This window comes from Corvus cornix, chromosome 5 (assembly GCF_000738735.6).
Source record: "Corvus cornix cornix isolate S_Up_H32 chromosome 5, ASM73873v5, whole genome shotgun sequence".
Classification (NCBI taxonomy): domain Eukaryota; kingdom Metazoa; phylum Chordata; class Aves; order Passeriformes; family Corvidae; genus Corvus; species Corvus cornix.
In genome coordinates this window covers 3,133,105-3,151,705 of record NC_046335.1, presented here as the reverse complement: position 1 = coordinate 3,151,705, position 18,601 = coordinate 3,133,105, and the positions used below count along the sequence as shown (strand labels likewise).

General features: G+C 53.1%; 1 protein-coding gene across 1 annotated transcript in view; it reads right to left on the bottom strand.

Moving 5' to 3' along the window:
- Window positions 1–89: 89 nt before the first annotated feature.
- SAMD4A (sterile alpha motif domain containing 4A) overlaps window positions 90–18,601 on the bottom strand; it is a 99,077-nt gene continuing 80,565 nt past the window's right edge. The window contains 10 exon segments of the mRNA XM_039552111.1: window positions 90–3,482; window positions 5,501–5,584; window positions 7,123–7,249; window positions 7,860–8,061; window positions 9,216–9,334; window positions 10,784–10,869; window positions 12,367–12,420; window positions 12,423–12,660; window positions 15,076–15,162; window positions 15,823–15,932. Of these exon segments, the coding sequence (XP_039408045.1) occupies window positions 3,454–3,482; window positions 5,501–5,584; window positions 7,123–7,249; window positions 7,860–8,061; window positions 9,216–9,334; window positions 10,784–10,869; window positions 12,367–12,420; window positions 12,423–12,660; window positions 15,076–15,162; window positions 15,823–15,932 (1,136 nt within the window). The 3' untranslated portion in view covers window positions 90–3,453.

The window sequence follows — 18,601 nt, the reverse complement described above, 5'->3', positions numbered from 1 at the left end:
CATCTATTGAATTCCAATTTTTTTTTTGCGTTAAGGAGTCCGAAGCCGCCTGCCAAAAAGGGGATAAATAAGGAGGCGCCACACCCCAGTGTTACAAAACCTTGTATTAATCATCTCCCTTCACTTTCAATATAGCGCGGATATGAAATATAGCCATGGTTCCTAGTTACACGGGAGGAAATGAGTAATAAATACATCGGAGCAAGTGGAAATCACGAGGGTGTTTCACTGGGAACAACATTGGAAAACTGTACACTTGCAAAGACCGGCATCTCCAAACATTAGTATTTCTTTATATCGGGAAGCTTTTACATGTAACAAACATGCTATTGCCATATATGACCAAAAAAAGAAATTAAAATTTAAAAAATAGGCATTGCTCGGCAACATTAACTAGGCAAAAATAGTTCTTTTGTGCACTAACTTTGTACAGAAAAAACCAGGACAAAAGGCATGCATGGACAAGGAGAGGCTGCCCGGGAACGGCATGCAACAGAAGAGAGGTCAAAGCTCTTTAAAGTCAGCTTACAATAGGCATAAATACATCAGGGTTATATATATTAATAAGGGAGGAAGTATTCTGTTTAACATTATTAACATTCCTGTTTTTTTATGTATCTTTTTTTTTTTCTTCCTATTCCTCCCAGAGGAATACACATTCACCTTTAAGTAAAGATAAAGGAATACAAAAAATAAAACTCACTTTGCAAACTCTGATGACTCGTATAAAATCAACTTTAGTGTTATCGTCGCTGTGTGCAAATTATAGACGTCTGCGGGACCCACTTTCCATCAGGCACATTCCGAAAGCCAAACCTGGGGCACGGCCGCGCCCCCGACATGGAGAAAGGTGACAACAGAAATCGCTTCCCTAAGTGCTGACCCAACTCGGCACCGCTCGATCACAGTTTGGGATTCTCCTGCTGGACGCTGCCCGGGCTCGACCCCCCGAACCCCTCCGAGGGTTTTGCGGAGCTGAGCAGAGGCAGAGCCCAGCTCCAGCCCAGCCGAGCTCGGGGCTCGTCCCTGGGGATGGGGACCACACTGAAGGGACAGGGGCTGTGTCCCCGAGGGTGTCGCGGCCGCGGGAGCATCCGCCGGGCCCAAGGCCACTTGGGTGCTGGGCTGGCCGGGCTCCCGGCGGCCGGGGACGGCTCAGGGGAACAGCACCAGGAAAAGGTCCCCGGCGGCGCTGGGGGGGCCCGGGGCTGGAGCTGGGCGAGCAGCGGGAGGGGGGGACTTGCCCGCCCCACGCCCAGGACCCCGCGGCGGCGACATCTCCGAGAGGACAGGGAGGGGACAGTTGCAGTGGGGCGAGCGGGGATACAAAAAGAAAGGCACTGCCGCTTTATTACTGAATATTTGACTTCACAGCCTCACTCATGCAACTGTTGGGTTTGGTTTTTTTGTTGTTGGTTTTTTTTTTTTCTTTCTATAAATAACTTTTATTTCTTTTAGGATTCAAGCTTTGTTTTTTGTTTTTTTGTTTTTTTTCCCTTTTAAGCTTCTTTCCCTGGAGCTCTGCTGCCCGCACTCAGCACCGGCAGCCAGAGCCAGGCAGCACTTCCCGAACGCAACTGAAGCCACTTTTTTGTTGTTTTTACTCAAGAAACAAAACAAGAAACAGCAAACACAACTAAGTCGTTATTAACCTCTACACTGTCAATGGAAAATAAGCTTTTTTTTTTTTTTAAACAACAAAAGGAAAAAACAATTGAATTATTTGGTGGTTGTTAATAACAGACATTATCATGGTTCCCAGCCATAGCAAGTTAATAGGTAAAATATCCAAAATAATCTCTCTGAACAATCAGAAAACCTCTGTGTCCATAGTCAGCAAAGGAATAAATAGAATTTCAGCTCTGTAAATACACTGGAGTCTCCCTGAGGGAGGCTCCTGCTACGGCGGTTCCGCTCACACCTCACAAGCTGGGGGTGCTCGGGCCTGACCCAGGTCCCCAGAGTCAACCCCGCTTCGCCTTCACCTCCTCACACCTCTTCCCAACCTCCCTGGCCTTCAGGTTTTCCCTTCTCCACCCTCCCCATCACCCCCCCCAACCTCCTGTCTGCCGGGAAGCAGGACACCAAGGAACAGCAAACATTGAACGTTGCATTTGGCACTTGGGTTTTTGTATATATATATGTATTTTTTTTTTTTTTTAAAAAAACAACTTAAAAACGCTGCATGACAAAAGGATTCACACATCTCCCAGCCCTGCCCATGATCCAGCTCCCCCTCAGCCCCCAGCCCTGCTCCCTCCAACCCTGGCAGACATTGCTGCCCATGTCCTCACAGCCCATTTTGGGAATACTGCTGCAACCCATCACCTCAATTAATTGATCTTACATTTGTTATTATTCCATCAGAGGACTTGGAGCAGCACTCGGGGACCGGTGGGAGCATCGCTGCAGCTCTGAGCACTGCCAGGTCAGAGTCACCAATTTAACACCAAATTCAGCTCTCGTTATAAAAAGCAGCAGTGGGTGAGGGGCAGCCCAGCCACTGCCATCCCCATCTCCTGCCTGGCACACGGTTAATCAAAGAAAACAGGGCTGTGCAGCTGCATTTTGGTGCCCTATGTTGCTTGGGGTTTTTTTGGGGGCTCCTTCATCCCTCGTTGGCCACGCTGGAAAAGCCCCTTATGGGTGGATTTGGGCAGGCTGGGCCAGATGTGTGGAGCCAGGATGCAGCAGCTTCCCGGTACCTGCACAGGCAAGGCAAGAGACACGGAACCTCTCCCAGCGTCCCCCAATTCCCAGACTCCCCCCAGGACCCTCCTCTGGGCGAGATGCCCCCAACTCCATCCCACAGCCCGATCCAACCGGGGCGCAGGAATGGGCACCCGCTGACCCTCCGCTGCCCTGAGCACAACGCTGCCTCCACACTGCGGCTCTCTTGGCTAAACTGAAAGGAAATTTTGGGGTTATTTTATTATTTCTATTTCAATCTGGGCTCGCCGGGTCAGTCCATGCCCAAACGCGGTGAAACTCGAGAGACCCCGAGGCCCCGGGCAGGGCAGGCAAATCCTCCCCAAAGGGTTTTTGGTCACACAGCCCCGTGTGCTGTTCCGTGCTCCTTGGTATCCTCCTCCAGGAACAGGGTTTGCCCACGGTGCTCCAGTGAACCCTCTGTTGTCAGCACTCTCCTCCTCCTCCGCGTCCCCCCCAACCTCCCCATGCTGCTTCATCATCGTCGCTGAGATTTTTTTGCCGTCTTTTTCCCCCCCTAGCATGGATGTAATAAATGACAACACAAATCCAAGTCTAATGGTATGTTCACAAGGACAATCTACACATTCACAAAATTAAAACAGGAGAGAGAGAGAGAGAGAGAGAGAGGAGAGGAGAGAGGAGAAAGGATGCAAGCTATCGCTGAGGCTCCCTCAAGCCCCGACCTCGCCGCTGGACCCGCAGCAGTTGTTGTCCCGGCCAGCGTCCCCGTGGCGACGCCTTCTAGATCGTGGAGGTTCTGTCGACACCATCTGCAAGCGGGAAGGGAGAATTAGGAGCAGCTGCAGTGAGCACTGGTACCCCCCAAGCTGGGGATTTGGGGGATGGACCCCCCAGAGCACCCCCAACCCACAGCCCCCACGGCGAGGTGGTGTTGGGGCCACCCCCACGGCCTCCCATCTCCCCAAGGGGTGCAGAAGGTTTTGGGGTGTCAGTGCTCTGCTGGTCCCTCTGTGCCCCCGACTGTCCCCACCCCACAGCAGCTCCCGAGTCACTGTCCCAACACCAGTCCAGGCCCTCTGCCACAACCCCACAACTGCTTTTCCAGGAGCAGTGTGGGGTTCTGGGCAGCCTGGACTTGTCACAAGGTAGATGACAATCTGGGACTCCCCTACAGCGGGACAAGTTCACGTACCCCTGACCAGGACTCAGGGGACAGGGACAGAGCTGGTCCCAGGGGCTGCCTTGCCCACAGTTCACCCAGCCCTGCAACACCTGCACCGCAGAGGATGCAAAATTTTCCTCCATCTGAGGATCATGGAAAGAGAAAAAGCCCCAGGAGTCCTTTCTGTCTCCCCAGAGCCCGTTCCCAGCATCCCATGACAGCAGGGATGTATCCAGCCACAGCCCAATCCCAGGAGTGAGGGGTCCATGACTCACCCCAAAACCTCACAACTGACCCTGGTACCAGCAGCCCCCTGTCCCCACCCCCCAGGGGCAGCACTTCCAACCCTCCAGCCCTGATCCCACCCCCCATTCCCCATCCCAAACCCCATCCCCGGGATGGAGAGTGGTGGGAGGCAGCTCCCAGAGTGGCTCTGGAACAGAGAATTCCCTGTTACCACCTGGGGCACCACAGCCACCTCCCTCCTCGACACTAAAAACAAACAGGTTTGTTACGCCTTTTTTTTTTTTTCTCCCCCGAAAGGTTTATTTTTTTAAGAGCTATTTATAGCACGACCGGTTTGGAGAGGCTCGGGGAATGCGACCTGGAAAAAATAACTTGGAGGAACAGTACCCTGCAGAGGAACAAGACAGCTAAGCCTCGGCTGGGCACACGCTGGAGAAACGCTTCGGGTGACAGAAGTGTCCTTGTTTTCCCAGCCAGGGATGCTGCCAGGGCCCTGCTGCTTCCCACAGTCCTTGTTCTTGTGTTCCTCTCCCCGGGAAGGGCTCTTGCATCCGCAGGAAGCCTGGTGGCACTTGTCCTCCCTGAGGGCTCCTGGTGGCACTCGTCCTCTCCGAGGGCTCCTGTCCTCAACCATCCGTCACAGTCCAGGATTTCCGCAGCGAGACCCGAGCTGGTCATTCGGGAATCCGGGCGATGCCGGCGGCCGTGCTCATCCCATTGCTGGGGGTCATCCCTTGTGCTTGGGGGTCCAGTGCGTCGGCAATGGACACCGGGAGCTTCTGGTGCCGGTGCTTTGTGCTGCACCAGGCTCTCCATCGTGCTGCTGCTGCTGCCTTTTCCATCTTCCCCACTTGTTTTTGCCCCGGTTCTCCTCCCTCCCCGTGCCCGTTATCCGCTGGCACCCCCGGCTGTGGGGACTGCCGGCCCCAGGGCACAGCGCCCGGCACAGCCCCTGGCACAGCGTCTGGCAGGGATTTAGCCCCCAGCTGTGGGGCACCCCCGGCCAAACGAGGGATCCGGTGGCGGAAGGGTACAACACTCCAAAGCCTGTGACCCATCCGAGCGTGCCGGCGGCAGGGGCTTTATCAAGAGCTAATGAGAGTAGCGAGCTAACACTAATTATCATTAGCAAGCTGACGAGTGGCTAATTAGCACAGACTCCACTAGTGCTGGCGCGATCCCTGCGTTCGGCTTTACCCCCTGCCCCGGCCACCTCACCGAGAGAAGCCAATATTCCCATCCGAACACTCCCGGGAGCAGCCCTGGGAGCATCCCTGCATCCAGCCCCGCCGCCGTCCCGCTCTCACAGCCACAGCCTGTCCCAGCTTTTGGGGGGCGCAGGGCAGGGGCAGGTGCTGGGGGGCTCAGCAGAGGCGGTGTGGACGTGCTGGAAGAGCCCCAGGAGGAGGGAATGCTCACCGCTGAGTGCGTGCTCCGTCATGCTCAGGCACAGGGACTCCAGCCTGTTGTTGATGTCAGGTTCAGTCACCGGCACCTGGAACTCTGCAGGGAGAAAGGGAATAGGAGACCCCGGTCAGGGACCTGGCAGAGACCCTGCCTCTCTGGTCTGTGTGGGGAAAACATCTGAAAAATGCCCCAGGAGGGTCAGACAGGACTCCAAGTAAAATCAGCTTCACTCACAAAAGCAGCCATCACCCCCCTGTTATCCATAAGGGATGAATCTGAGGGGGTTCAGGTGCTGGTAAGAGATGTGAGGGGCAGCTGGAGTGAGAGTAGAAACCCCACCCAGGGAGAGGGCAGCCCTGGTCATCTCCTGGGGATGGGTGCTGTCCGTGCAGGCAGGGTTAATGCTCAGACATGGGATGGCAGCACAGACTAGCAGAGACACTGTCTGGCTTCTCTGGCACCAGCTTGGCTCCCACTCAGTCATCCACGTCATGGCTGCCACATCCCTGGGGGTTGAGCACAAAAAAGGGGACACACACATGAATTTTATGGGGTTCCAACACCCCTGTCCTAATCTAAACAGCAGGAAACTTTCCCCAGCCCGCAGCAAAACCTGCAAATACAGCTTGTGCTACTGTGCTGGACGGCATCTCCTGCTTTCCAGTGGCTCACAGGAACATGGGATGAGATCCAGGCGGGTTGAGGTCCCCCCACAGCCTGGCAAACAGTGGTTTGTGAGCCCAACATCACATTATTGCTTATTTTCCTTGCGACTTAATCCCCGTCTTTGGCTCCCCAATCCTCCTACGTCCTCATCCACCGCAGGCTGACGTGCGAAGAGAAACTCATTTATTCTCCTCCAACGCCTGAGAAATGTGCCCTTGTCCCGGTGTTTAATCAATACCCAGGAACAGCTGCTGCTCCTGCTGTACGGAACATTTGCTGCCCAAACGCTGCAGTTAAACACCGCCGGCGTGTAAGGCCAGGGAGCTGCCAGCCCAAACCAGCAGGAGTGCAGGGATGAGGCTGAGTTTACTGGGGGATGGATTCCCTGTCCCGAGGTGTAAATTGTTACGTGTGCTGGTAGGAAAAGGCACGCTCAAAGGCTAAGGAAGGGATACACAAACAGGCTTCCTCAGGGCCAGGATGCTCCAGGTCCAGGGTCCAAGGTCAGCGGGATCCTCCCTGAATCAGAGGATGCTCCTATATACAGGAGCACTTTGGCAGTGTTTGGGAAGGAAGCACTGACACAGCACCATTTCCCTTCACACGCACTGTGGAAAGAATTTCCCTTGAGTGCATGAAGGCAGTCCTTCCGCACCAGGGCTCCGTGTCCATCCATGAGGAAAAAGTGATGGATGAGCTAGCACCTTCCTGCCTGACATGAGCCCCTCAGAAGCAAGCTAGGTAAGGCACTGGCACCGTGATACATAGGGTCAAGATGGCATATATAGGGTCAGAAATCCCTCCAGCCATGTCTCTGGTTAACCCAGGAATGCAGAGATACCCTGGTGGCAGCACACTGTGCCAGCATGGGCCGTGTGCCCGTGGGGAGGCTCACCAGCACAGCTCTTCTCACCTCCCCTTGTCTCACCGAGCTGTAAGGTCAGTGGAAAAGCACCTCTGCTGCTTACCTGGCTGCTGGAACATCAGCATGGTCTGCGGGGACGTGTGGACCGGCAGCGAGCGTGTCCTCTGCACCGAGCTGTGGCTCCGGCTGGGCATGCTGTTACTGCCCCCGGGGTTGGCAAACCACAGGTTCTGTGGGGAACAAACACAAAAGTGTGGGATACAGAGCAAAGCCCTCTGTGCCATGGGTTTACAACCACTTTGGGCTTGTAGAATCACAGGACGGTTTGGGTTGGAAGGGACCTTACAGATTATCTAGTTACAACTCTCTGCCATGGGCAGGGACACCTTTCACTGGACCAAGTTGCTCCAAGCCCCATCCAGCCTGGCCTTGGACACTTCCAGGGATCCAGGGGGAACCACAGCTTCTCTGGGCAACCTGTGCCAGGGCCTTGGCCCCCTTGCAGAGTCTTCCCAGTATCTCATCTAAATCTCCCCTCTGTCAATTTAAAACCCTTCTGCCCTCTCCGACCACTATCTGCTCTTGTCAAAATCCCCTCTCCCTATTTTATAAGCCACTTTAAGGACTCAGCTTTTCCCCCTCTGCCGCTTGGTTTGTCCCCCTCCCACTGGTCCCACTTCCACTATCCTACTGCACAGAGGGGAGTATAACCCAAAGCCTGCAAACTGCTTGAAGAGTGGGGAAAAAAGTGGGGATCTGGACAAGGTAGAGAAAGAAAAGCAAAGGAAGTGTGTGGGAAAGGAATGGAAGAGCTGGAGAATGCCACGAACGCCAACCAACCTGTCTGCCTTGCTTGAGGATGGCAGGGCTGGCAGCAGGGCTGCGCTGGGGGGTGCCCAGCAGCCCAGTGGGGCCCAGCAGCCCCAGCCGGGCCGTGGGGAGGTTGCGGGAGGGGATCTGGAACTGGCGGGGGTTCCTCCGGCCCAGTCCTGCCCCTGCAGATCCGGCTGTCGGGAGGGAGTTCGACTGGCCAAAGCCTCGGCTGCGGAGAGAGCGAGCGCCCAGGGTGAGACACTGACCCCTGCGAGGGGGTCCTGACCCTCCCATCCCACCGAGGGTGCTCCCTCCATCCTGCACAGACAGCAGGAAGGAGGTCGTCTGGATGTGCAGCATCCTGTCTTCCTCCCATCTGCCAGTCACCCTCCCGCACTTCTGCAGTTCTCAGATCCACATTTGTTTTCTTTAAAGTTTATCTTACTCCTGCAAAATGGGCTTGTTGTTAAATACAATTTAAAGCAACTCAGGTAATGCCCTGGGAACCTGACTTCTTTGAGATCTCTCATGAGTGGGGTTCTCCAGTGTCTCATTAAAGTTCAGCTTATGCTGTTGGGTTTTCTTTCTCCCCTTCCAGGAGGTTCATTTTCACAAATATAGTCCCCCCCCCTGCTCTGAGACTTCTCAAGTTCTGTAAAATTTGGTTAGAACGACCTAATGAATCCAAGTTTTATTAGGGAGGGCTGAGCTAAAGCTGCTTTCCTGAAATCTCATCCTGGAAGTTCCTATATGCCCAGTTATCTCCAAAACACTTTCTTTTCGGGGAATAAAGAACTTGAAACAAACCAGGCTTTGCAGAGTGAAACAAAGGGCTGATGTTGTTGTTAAAAGTGATTTAAAAATATCTCTTCTTGGCACAACCTCTATTCTTTCTAGGATCACCCAAAATCCAGCATCACCTTGGAAGTGAGCAAACACAGTGTTCCCAACACAGCCCTGCCTGGCTCTCTACCGCACCTCCGGCTCTGCACCCTCTGAAAGCTTCCAGCCTTTTTTTCTGCCACTTGACAGCTTTCTGAGGAAACTCCAGTGCTGATGCCATCATCAAAGGGGAGCAGGGAAAGAGCCCAGTGCTGGGGACACGCTGCACAGCTGGGAAGTGCTGGGTTTGGAGCCACAGAGACAGGGTGGGATTGGAAGGGAAGGCAGTGACCACATGCACAAGGACACTGACTGCTGTGTTCCCTTCCCAGCCAGCACCTGGGATTTCACTGCTGAAGCTTTTCCAACCCTCCTCCCTCCCTAAACTTGGCTCTGAACTCAGCAGAACCCACCCCTCCCTCTGGGAGACATTGCTCCCACTTGGGAGTGCTCTTGCTCTGGCCACTGCATCCATCCCTCCCCTCCCAAAATCTCGCCTACCTCCTCTGCTGCCGATAGCCTGACAGCTCCAGGAGGGATTTCCGAGGGAAAGACCGAAAGAGTTTCTGCACCTGCTGTTTCCATGACAGCAGCCGCTTCTTCTGGATCTCTGTAAACGCCTGTTCAAAAAAAAAACAGAGAGGGAAATAGGAAATGTGTGAATATTCTTATGGACAAAGTCAGCAGGGATGTGCATGTGGGTGTGCAGGTAAAGAAAAGCAGCTGGAGCAGGTGATGGGGTGAGTTGAGCCCCATCAGCATGTCCAGGGGGAAACACTGGTCTTTCTTCAGGATTTACTCATGTCAGGTGGAGAAAATGCTCCGGCAGCATTCCCTGTGTCCCAGCCTGACAGCCCAGCTCTGCCTCAAGGCTGCCAACTCCTTTTGGCAGAGCAGGGGTTTGACGGTGGGTCCCGACGGGTGGTGACACTTGTCACCTGCATGTAGCTCCAGAAATGCTGCCAGGGCGGACAAAGCTGGGATTTGGAAAGCTGAGCTGCCCCGTGGCATCCTGCATCCTATCCTCCTTTTCGGGTCTGGGCAGAGCTTGGCAGTGATCCTGGCACTGACTGGCTCTGAGGGAGGTCACCCAGGGTGAGCCTGTCACCCACCCAGGCTCCCTGCAAAGGTCACCCTGGCAGAGACAAACCTGCTCCCAGAGCTCCAGCCAGGAGGTGTGGGTGACAGGGACACCCACGTGCCACCACTGCTAACTTTAGACTCCCAAGGTCTCTGTTGGAGAGGAGCACAAGTCTCCAGAGGACAATCTGGAGGCTAATTAGTGCCTGACTTGATTGCTCCGAACCACTCTGGAGGAGATGCTCTCTCCTGACGCTGATTATGCCGGAGCCAACGCAGAGGGTGGTCCTGGGACATGGGCTGGCTCTGGTGGGAAAAGTGCAGGCACTTTGGGAAAAGTTCCATGTCCTCCTGGCTTTGCCCTCTGGCCCCAGGCCTCAGCTTCCACCGCTTCTGCTCCCTGCTCCCTGCTGTATGGACAAGTGATGGAAGCAGCTTGTTCTTCCAGGTACAGCCAGCGTGGGTAGGAGACACTGCAGGACACCAGGGACACTGGCCATCCCTCCCTGCCACTAGGCAGGAGCGTGCCAGAGCCCTGTGGCACAGTCTGGGCCATCCCAAGCCATCACCCAGCCAAGGCAGATCCGCTGGGAGCAGAAACAGATGTAAAATCCCTGTTGCAAAATCCCAAGACCACGTGCTGCGAAACGGGAGGAGGCAACGCCAAGGGATCGCCGGCTCTGTCTGATGGAAACCGCCTGCACGTTCATCCTGAGATTCTTCCTTTCATCCAGCTGCTGAAGGGACTGTCACGAGCCAGATGAATTTCCCAGCTCCAGGCCTTGGCAATTAAACCAGCATGGGGGAAGCAACATTTCCGTGCACCACGTTGGAGCTACCGCCCGCTCCAAGCCTGCTCTGTCAGAATTACTATTAATACCCCCCCAAAATATTTGTGTTAGAAACCGAAAGGTTTACATAAACAGACACTTTGGAAACAGTTTCCAAGTGATGGGAACAACAGTTTTAGATGATCCAACACGACTCACCTCGTGGATTAGACATTTGTCTATGAGCTGTAAATAGGAACTTATATTCTCTTCATCGGGTCGGGAAACTAAAAGCTGTGTGCAGACTGGAAAAAAAAAAAAAGAAGAGAAGGGAAATGGGGATGGGGACACCAAGATGGGGCCCAGGAGGGGTCCCACAAACACCTTGGACATCCTGTTTCCCTTGTAACCATGAGCAGTTTTTCATCAGTGAGAAAAAATGCCCTTCCCTGATTCCTGCCGTACCTTCCTATATTTAGGGCCAGATTTTGTTCCCTGTTATGATGGTGTAAATCCAGACTAACACCGCTGGAGTCCCCAAAATTAGACCTAAGCAACTCAGGGGCACAGGATTAATCCCTATTCATAGGCAAGAGAACTCCTGCTCCCGTGGCCAAAATCTGCCACCACTGCAGAGTGGTAGATTCCCACCTTTCCTGATGAATTTTAACCTCTTTTGGAATGAATGTCATTGAAGGAAGTGGGAATGAGCTCACAGAGGAGTGAGTTTCTCCTGTTGTAAACCCCCGGGTAGGGATGCCTTGAGGTCCAGGAGGACACCACATGTTGGCAGGGCTTTGGCTATGCTTTGGCACTTGTCACAGGAATAAAATGGGGCCAGAGGCCCACATGTGGCTGTTTTTGCAGGCAACCAGCTGGGGACAAACTCTGCACCAGGTTTCTGTATAGAAAACATCTCAGCTTCTTTTTTTGCAAAAAAGGCTGGAAATGAGGACAAGGCTGATATTTTTTTGTAGCATCCCAGTGAGGCTCTTTCTGTTCCCAGTCTCCTGTGGATAAGACTCCCCTTCCTCTTCCCCAGGGAGATCTCCCTCCACACAGCCAGCACTGACACCTCAGGTGACACCAGCAAGGGTCAGGGCACATCCAAGCTCACACAGATTTGCTCCAAGAGCCCTGAATATGGCACAGGAGGTCGATCCCCACCTCAGATTGCTCCTGTCACCTCCCAGTGTGTCATCCCTGACGCAAAGCCGTGCACCCTGCACACTAGACGTGGAATGGCACGGGAATATTCTAGATGTCCTGCATCCAAACTGGGCCATAAAAAGGGGTTGGACCCACTGATTTGCAGTCAAGATGGCTCAAGTCCAGCCCATGCACCACTGCTGCCCTGCTCCAAGCAGAGTAAGTCCAAGAGATGCTGCTGAAAACTCTTCTGGATCAGTGGGATGACCCCACGGCTCTGGATGGGAAGAGAGAAGATGCCCACCACTCCTGACCTCAGGAAAAGTTGCTATTTCTGCCTCTGACCTGGGGCAGGGAGAGAACGCTATCCACCTTGGACCTGGGGCTCAGAATGCATGCTACCCACCTTGGACCTCGGGCAGGCAGCTTGGGCCACTGCTGCCCCTCCCCAAAAGCACAACCCACCTGCCCTCCCTTCTTACCTCTAACCCCAGCATGACAGGACCTCAAAAAACCATCACCCCTCAGACTGGGACCCGCAGGAGCTCGAGGAAAAGCAGCTGCCAGTGCTGCCACCGCACACCCCCTGCCCCAAAGCAGCCCTCCCTAGTGACAAGTCCCAATGTCCCCGAGGACAAGTGACAGCCGCTCACCTTTCCCCATCACTCGGGTGAACTGGCCGGGCAGGTCACCCTCGGGCAGAGGGGCCCCCCCGACTCGCCCTCGCATCCCGGCAGATGGTGCTGCTGCATCCCGGCCGCCGCGGAGTCCTTGCAGTCGGAGCCTTGGCTGTCCGAGCCCATCAGGGAGGAGGGGTGGTGTGAGTCCACGTCCCGGCTGTGGTCCTCCGTGCTTGAGTTTTGGGAAGAGTAGGCTTTGATGGGGGTGAGGATCATTTGGTGTAGTTCCTGCAGCGGCACACGCAAGTTGCCACCTTCCAGGATGTCCTGCGGATTGGAGAGAAGAGGGTTTGTCTTTGCAGGGACAATGGGACATCAGCTGTAAACCAGACCCCTCCTGTGACCCCCTGAGAATTCCCAGCAAAGCCAATGGCTTTGCTCCTGCTTCAGGATCCTGCTGCATTCCACAGTCAACAGGAACGTTTCATTCACCAAGTGTTTTCCTTGTATCAGGGGAGTGCTGCAGAGACTGTGGCTGATTATCCATGGATGTGTTCAGACCTGAGTCCCCAGAGATAAATGTGCCCCGTCAACCACTGGGACCCAAGCCCAACAACAATCCAGCTTCAGTGTTTCCAGATTTCCTCCAGGAAGATGGCAACTCCATGAGAGGGACTGAGCCTGAGAGATTTCAATGCCCAGAGCAGCGAATATCTTGTTCATTCCCCACCAATCCTACAATCACAACATTTCAGCTGTGTTTCATTGGAATTACACTAATGTGGGCTTGTTTCCCATTTCCAGCACCACCTTCAAGCCTGGCTCCCCATTAACTGCTCTGCCCCAAAACTGCTTGCCATGGCATCCTCATGCTCTGAGATCACCTCAGAGCCCAGGACCATGCTGGGATGCAGAAGCCTGTACTGTGGCAGCAGCCCATCCCTGTCCACTCTGGGATGGGCTGGGGGAGTGGATGCAGAGGGGACTGGGAGGGTTTCAAGGGGAGCAGGTGGTTTTTGGTCAGACACAGAAGGGGACACTACGAGGTGAACTGATACTCCCACAGCAAAACCATTCAGCTTGGAGATCCTGGGACAGATCCACCCAGGAGGGAGAGAATTTAGGTGCACTCCAGCCTTGCTCCTGGTGTGGATCAAGAACTCCATTTCTATAGTCAGTTCCTTGTCCCACTGATGGGAAATAACTGCATTTTATTTTTAATGTAGCCTGGACCAGAACAGCTCACTGCAGGCTCCTGCACGGTCTGGCTCACGGGTCACTGCTTGGAAAGAGGCAGCTTTTGGAGCGAATCCTGATGCACTGAAGGAAGGGACACTACGTGGGCACATGGGATGTGTGCAAGTCCTGAAACGGTTGTTGATTCTAATTCCTGCTGCACTCCCTGCTCACTCTTGGACGTCTCAACTCCACTTATCTCAAAGATCTGGTGTCAGTCTGCTGGGCACTATGTTTCTGGGAAAAAATCCTGCCCTGCTAACTAACAGAGAGGGATGGAACAGCTCTTTCCAAGAAAGCAGCAATCTTTAGCAGTGAGACACTGCCCAAAAACATCAAGTCCCACACATGCTCTTGTTTAGCAAAAATTGGATGGGAAGCCTGGAAAACCAGAGACATCTCCTCCCAGGGCAAGCAGCTCACAGGCAGCTCTGAGCCCCAGCAAGGCAGGACAGGGTCACAGTGCCACAGCCCAAACCCAACCCGGGAGGGCTCCAAACCAGTCCCTGCCACTTTTCTCCTGTATTTTACAGTGTGCGTGGCTGGCTGTGCCAGCTGAGCTGGGCTCCAGCTCCCGCACAGCGCCACTCAATCAATACCAGATTTCCAAATCTTGGCGCAGAAGCGGGGGAAGAGGCTGTGCAATCGCCTGGAAAACACAGAGCTGCAGCCAGCTCCATCCAGCTCTTGGATTTAATAGTTATTATTAATAACAGAGGTAAATATGGCTTTAGTAGCTCCTGCCATACTCTGAGCACAAGCCTGTATTATAAATAAATAGTGAAGCAGTGAGTTAAGGAAAACACCAATAAATAGCAACACACCACAGAAGTATTTAAAAGCCCCTAGTGGGAGGCTCTGCAAGTTGCTGTCTGAAGATGGTGCAATTAAATATAATATAATACAGTGATAATAAATAGGGAGAGGTTGGGTGAGCTGCTCCCAGCAAGGCTGTGGTGCTGCTGCTTCCCCAACAGCCCTTTCTGCAGGATCTAAGCTTTTGTTGAAGTGATAAAGAAGCTTTTATTTATTCTCCTTGGAAATTCAAGATGTTATTCAGGCACTGATGCGGGTGTGTGGTGTTTTATCAGGGGACAGGGTGCCCATATGTTGTTCCAGGAAAGCTCAAGTCTTTCTGAGCACCCTGGAGCTGGCCAGGGCTACAGGGTACATCCATCCCTGCTGTGTGAAGTGTGGGAGATGCATTAGGACCCGCTCTGCAAAACACAGCTTTGAGCAATCTGGTCTAGTGGAAGGTGTCCCCTGCCATGGCAGAGGGTTGGAACTGGATGGTCTTTAAGGTCCCTGCCAGCCCAAACCATTTTGGAATTCTGTGAAATAAAACCAGCATCTGGTAAAGGGCATCGTTCACATGCAGCTAAGCCAGTAACAGCTTTCCCTGCAGAAGATCCCCACAACATGTGTAAGCGAAGAGTGCTTCACCCCAGAATTAACTCCTGGCTTCTAAAAAACACAAGAAATACAAAAATGGCTGTGATTACTTACCCCTTCTAGAGATTTGAGCAGGTTTTGTCTTTCTTTTAGCTTTTGGATACTGATGACTATTTTGTGTCTTGCGCCTTTGGTAACGTTCTGCAAAAACAGCACAAAACTTGGCATTAACACTTCCACGGGGCAGCTGGGTCAACCCAAACCCTTCCCCTCCTAAACAAAAAAGGGCTGCTAGAAATTAATGAAATTTCTGAGTGCAGGGATTCCTGGGGGACATAGAAAATCACTCAGAGACTTGCTGAAGACAGAGATTTCCAGCTAGTCTGTCCCTCCCTGTTGCACCTCACACGGAAAGCAAAGGTGTTGCCCATTCCTCTTCATCCCAAGGATAATCCAGAAGTGAACCTGAAAGCAGCGGGGGTTGGAACCTTAAAGATTAAAGATAATCTGTAAGGTCACTTCCAACCCAAACCAACAATATTCTATGATTCTACAACATTTTCAAAGGCAATCAGCCATCAAAAGCCCCACTGACTTTAAAGGAATTGGCTACTGCAGGTTGTACCCCTGAAACTCCTGAACTTAATCCCAACTGGAAAAAAAACCCCAAGTGCAGCTCCCAGTGATGGGACTTCCATGCTGGGACTCCAACAAGAACATGGGGACAAGGCTTTTTTCGGGTACAGTGTGGGATTTTTTCGCTCCCCAAGACCCAGTTTCCCTTTCTCTGCTTCCCAACCACGGCAAGACACACAAAGGGGCGTTGGAGGTGTGTCACCCCCCAGGTGACATGGGCCATACTTGTGCCTCGAGCTGGCATTCGGTGAGGGCCATCATCTCCTCGTACGTCATCTGGGAGAAGAGGGCGGCATACTTGTGCAGCCGGAGGCTCTTCAGCCAGGCTGGGACATCTGGAACACAAAGGAAGGAGAGGAGAGCTCTGTTGAATTCATGGAACAGCACAACCATGAGCAACAGCATCAACACCAACACGAGGGGCATCCCACCGGACACCTCACTGAACTTCACAGACCTTTGGGAGGACACAGTGCTGTGGATGTGGATGGGACAAGGAACCAGCCCCTGGATGAGGACACAGTGCTGTGCATGTGGATGGGACAAGGAACCAGCCCCTGGATGAGGACACAGTGCTGTGCATGTGGATGGGACAAGGAACCAGCCCCTGGATGAGAACACAGTGCTGTGGATGTGGATGGGACAAGGAACCAGCCCCTGGATGAGGACACAGTGCTGTGGATGTGGATGGGACAAGGAACCAGCCCCTGGATGAGGACACAGTGCTGTGCATGTGGATGGGACAAGGAACCAGCCCCTGGATGAGGACACATCCTCAGAAGTTGGGTTTCTCTGGAAAAGCCACTGGGCATTAACCCACAGGGAGCTGGAATTTTGCCACTGCACACCAAGCTCCTCACTGCTGTTTTCCCAGGAACATGGGAACTGCTGAAGCTCATGCAGTGGTTGAGCTTGGGATGAGCAAGGGCTGTTTTGTAGATGGCAGACACTGATTTATGGTATGAGGGATGGTGGCATGTGCTGAAAATGGAACTGGCTGCTTAAACAGAAATAAAGATATGGGTTTGGGATGGAAAAATGGTGTGCCATCAAAGATGGCCACACAACCTGCTTGGGACCTAAAAATGCACCGACTGAAATGACTTCTTCCTTCCCAGTCATTACCTGTAGTGTAGCACCTCTGTGTCTGGCTGGATGGATACCCCAAAATAAATTTATCCTCCTAACATCAAGGTGGTTTCACAGTAAGGAACCTGGGAGGGGAATCCTTCCTCTGTGACATTCAAAACCCCACCAGGCTCCATGATGGCGTGCCCTCCACAGAGAAGGCAATGCGACATCAAGCAGCTACTCAGGGTTTTGCAGGTTTGGGGTCTGTGGTGATACCCCACAAGGGAGGGGGGCCCTGCAGGTGTCTGTGCTGCAGCACAGCACTGGGCCTGTGGCGATGCTTTTCCTTTGTAAAGGCTTCAAATGCTTTGCCAAATCGAGACCTGCTTTATTTAGCACCTACAACCTGACAGCAGCTCTGCCACAGCGTACCCAGCTGACGTGCTCCCCTCCCAGCAACACCTTGTTCATAATCCTTGTCCCCTTCCCCACCAGTGAGACACCCAGGAGCTCACTCCCACTGCTGGGACATCCATCCCATGGTGTGAGTCCAGAAAGTCCCACACTGTTGAGTACCAGATGCAAGTCAAGGACTGGCCATGACCTCTTCCTGAACCAAGGCCTCGTCACTGGAAGGGACAGGGCAGGAGGGACCATTGGTTTGGTTCCCTAAGGCAATCCACACATCTGCCAGAAGTCTCCTGCTGGCTGATCCCAAACCCACCTTGCATCCAAGCAGAGGATGCAAACAATCCCAACATGCTGTGTTTTGCTCACACTCTCCAAAACCCCAGACACACATTGGGATTCACGTGTCAATGAAATTCCTCAAGTGCTGCACAGGAGATAACCCCACACCAAGCACAGGGAAAAGCAATTAGTGAGCACAAATGGGCTGAAATTCATCGTTTTCCAAAAGTTCCAACATGCAACAGCCCCAAAGTCTGCTACCAGCACCCTCATAAACTATTTCTGTTTAAAATAAATAAAAACCACTTAGCAAAAAGCCCCATTTCCAGCACAGGCTCCAATCTCAACATCATTTTAACACAAAACCACACCAATTCTAGTGACAGCACCATTCTAGTGACAGTCCCCTGGGGACACCTGCCTTTGGCATATGTCCCTGCCGATGGCAAAGCCCACAGGGATACTTCCAGAAGAGAGATGCAACTTCATGTAGACATTGAACCCTGCAGGAAACCCGTCTCCAACCTCTGCAGGGGTTTGGGGCGCAGCAGCTCTTCACCTTTGCATCAGCCTGTCTGGATCATGCCCTAATTTGGGCTGAGTGATGGTCCCAGAGCCCCCTGCCAGCAGACATGGCAATCCTGGAAGCAGGCTGGGGAGAAGGAGCCACCCTGGCATACAGAGGGTGTGTTGTGTGTGGTGGGGCCTTCCCACAAGGAAGAGGCAACCAGGAGGTGCAAGGACATCCAAGGTGATTTCATGGTCCTTGGAAAGTCAAACTTCCCAATGCTCTCCATGGATGGGTGAACCACCTGCCTGCAGAGCTACTCTTTAATCAGCAATTACCAGGAGCTAATTGCAAAGTCATGGCACTGCTGTCAGGAAATTTAGAAGGAAAACAGCTCACCCTGCAATATTTACACACAGGACACCTTGGATATACTCCCAGCAGAACCCCCCGGCTCTATCCAGACCCTCCCCCCGGTGCTCCCCAAGCTGTGCCCCAGGAATCACAGAATCCTGAAATCATTTGGGTTGGAAGGGACCTTAAAGATCACCTAATTCCAACCCCCTGCCATGGCAGGAACACGGGAAGGGACAGACAGACACACAGATGGGCTCCACGGGGAACCAAGTGTCCATATCTTCCCCTGGAGAAACCAGGAGCTAGGAAAAAGCCAAAGGGGATTTTCCCTTCAGCATGAAGATAGATGGAAAAAAAAGAAATGGGTGACAGGAAAGC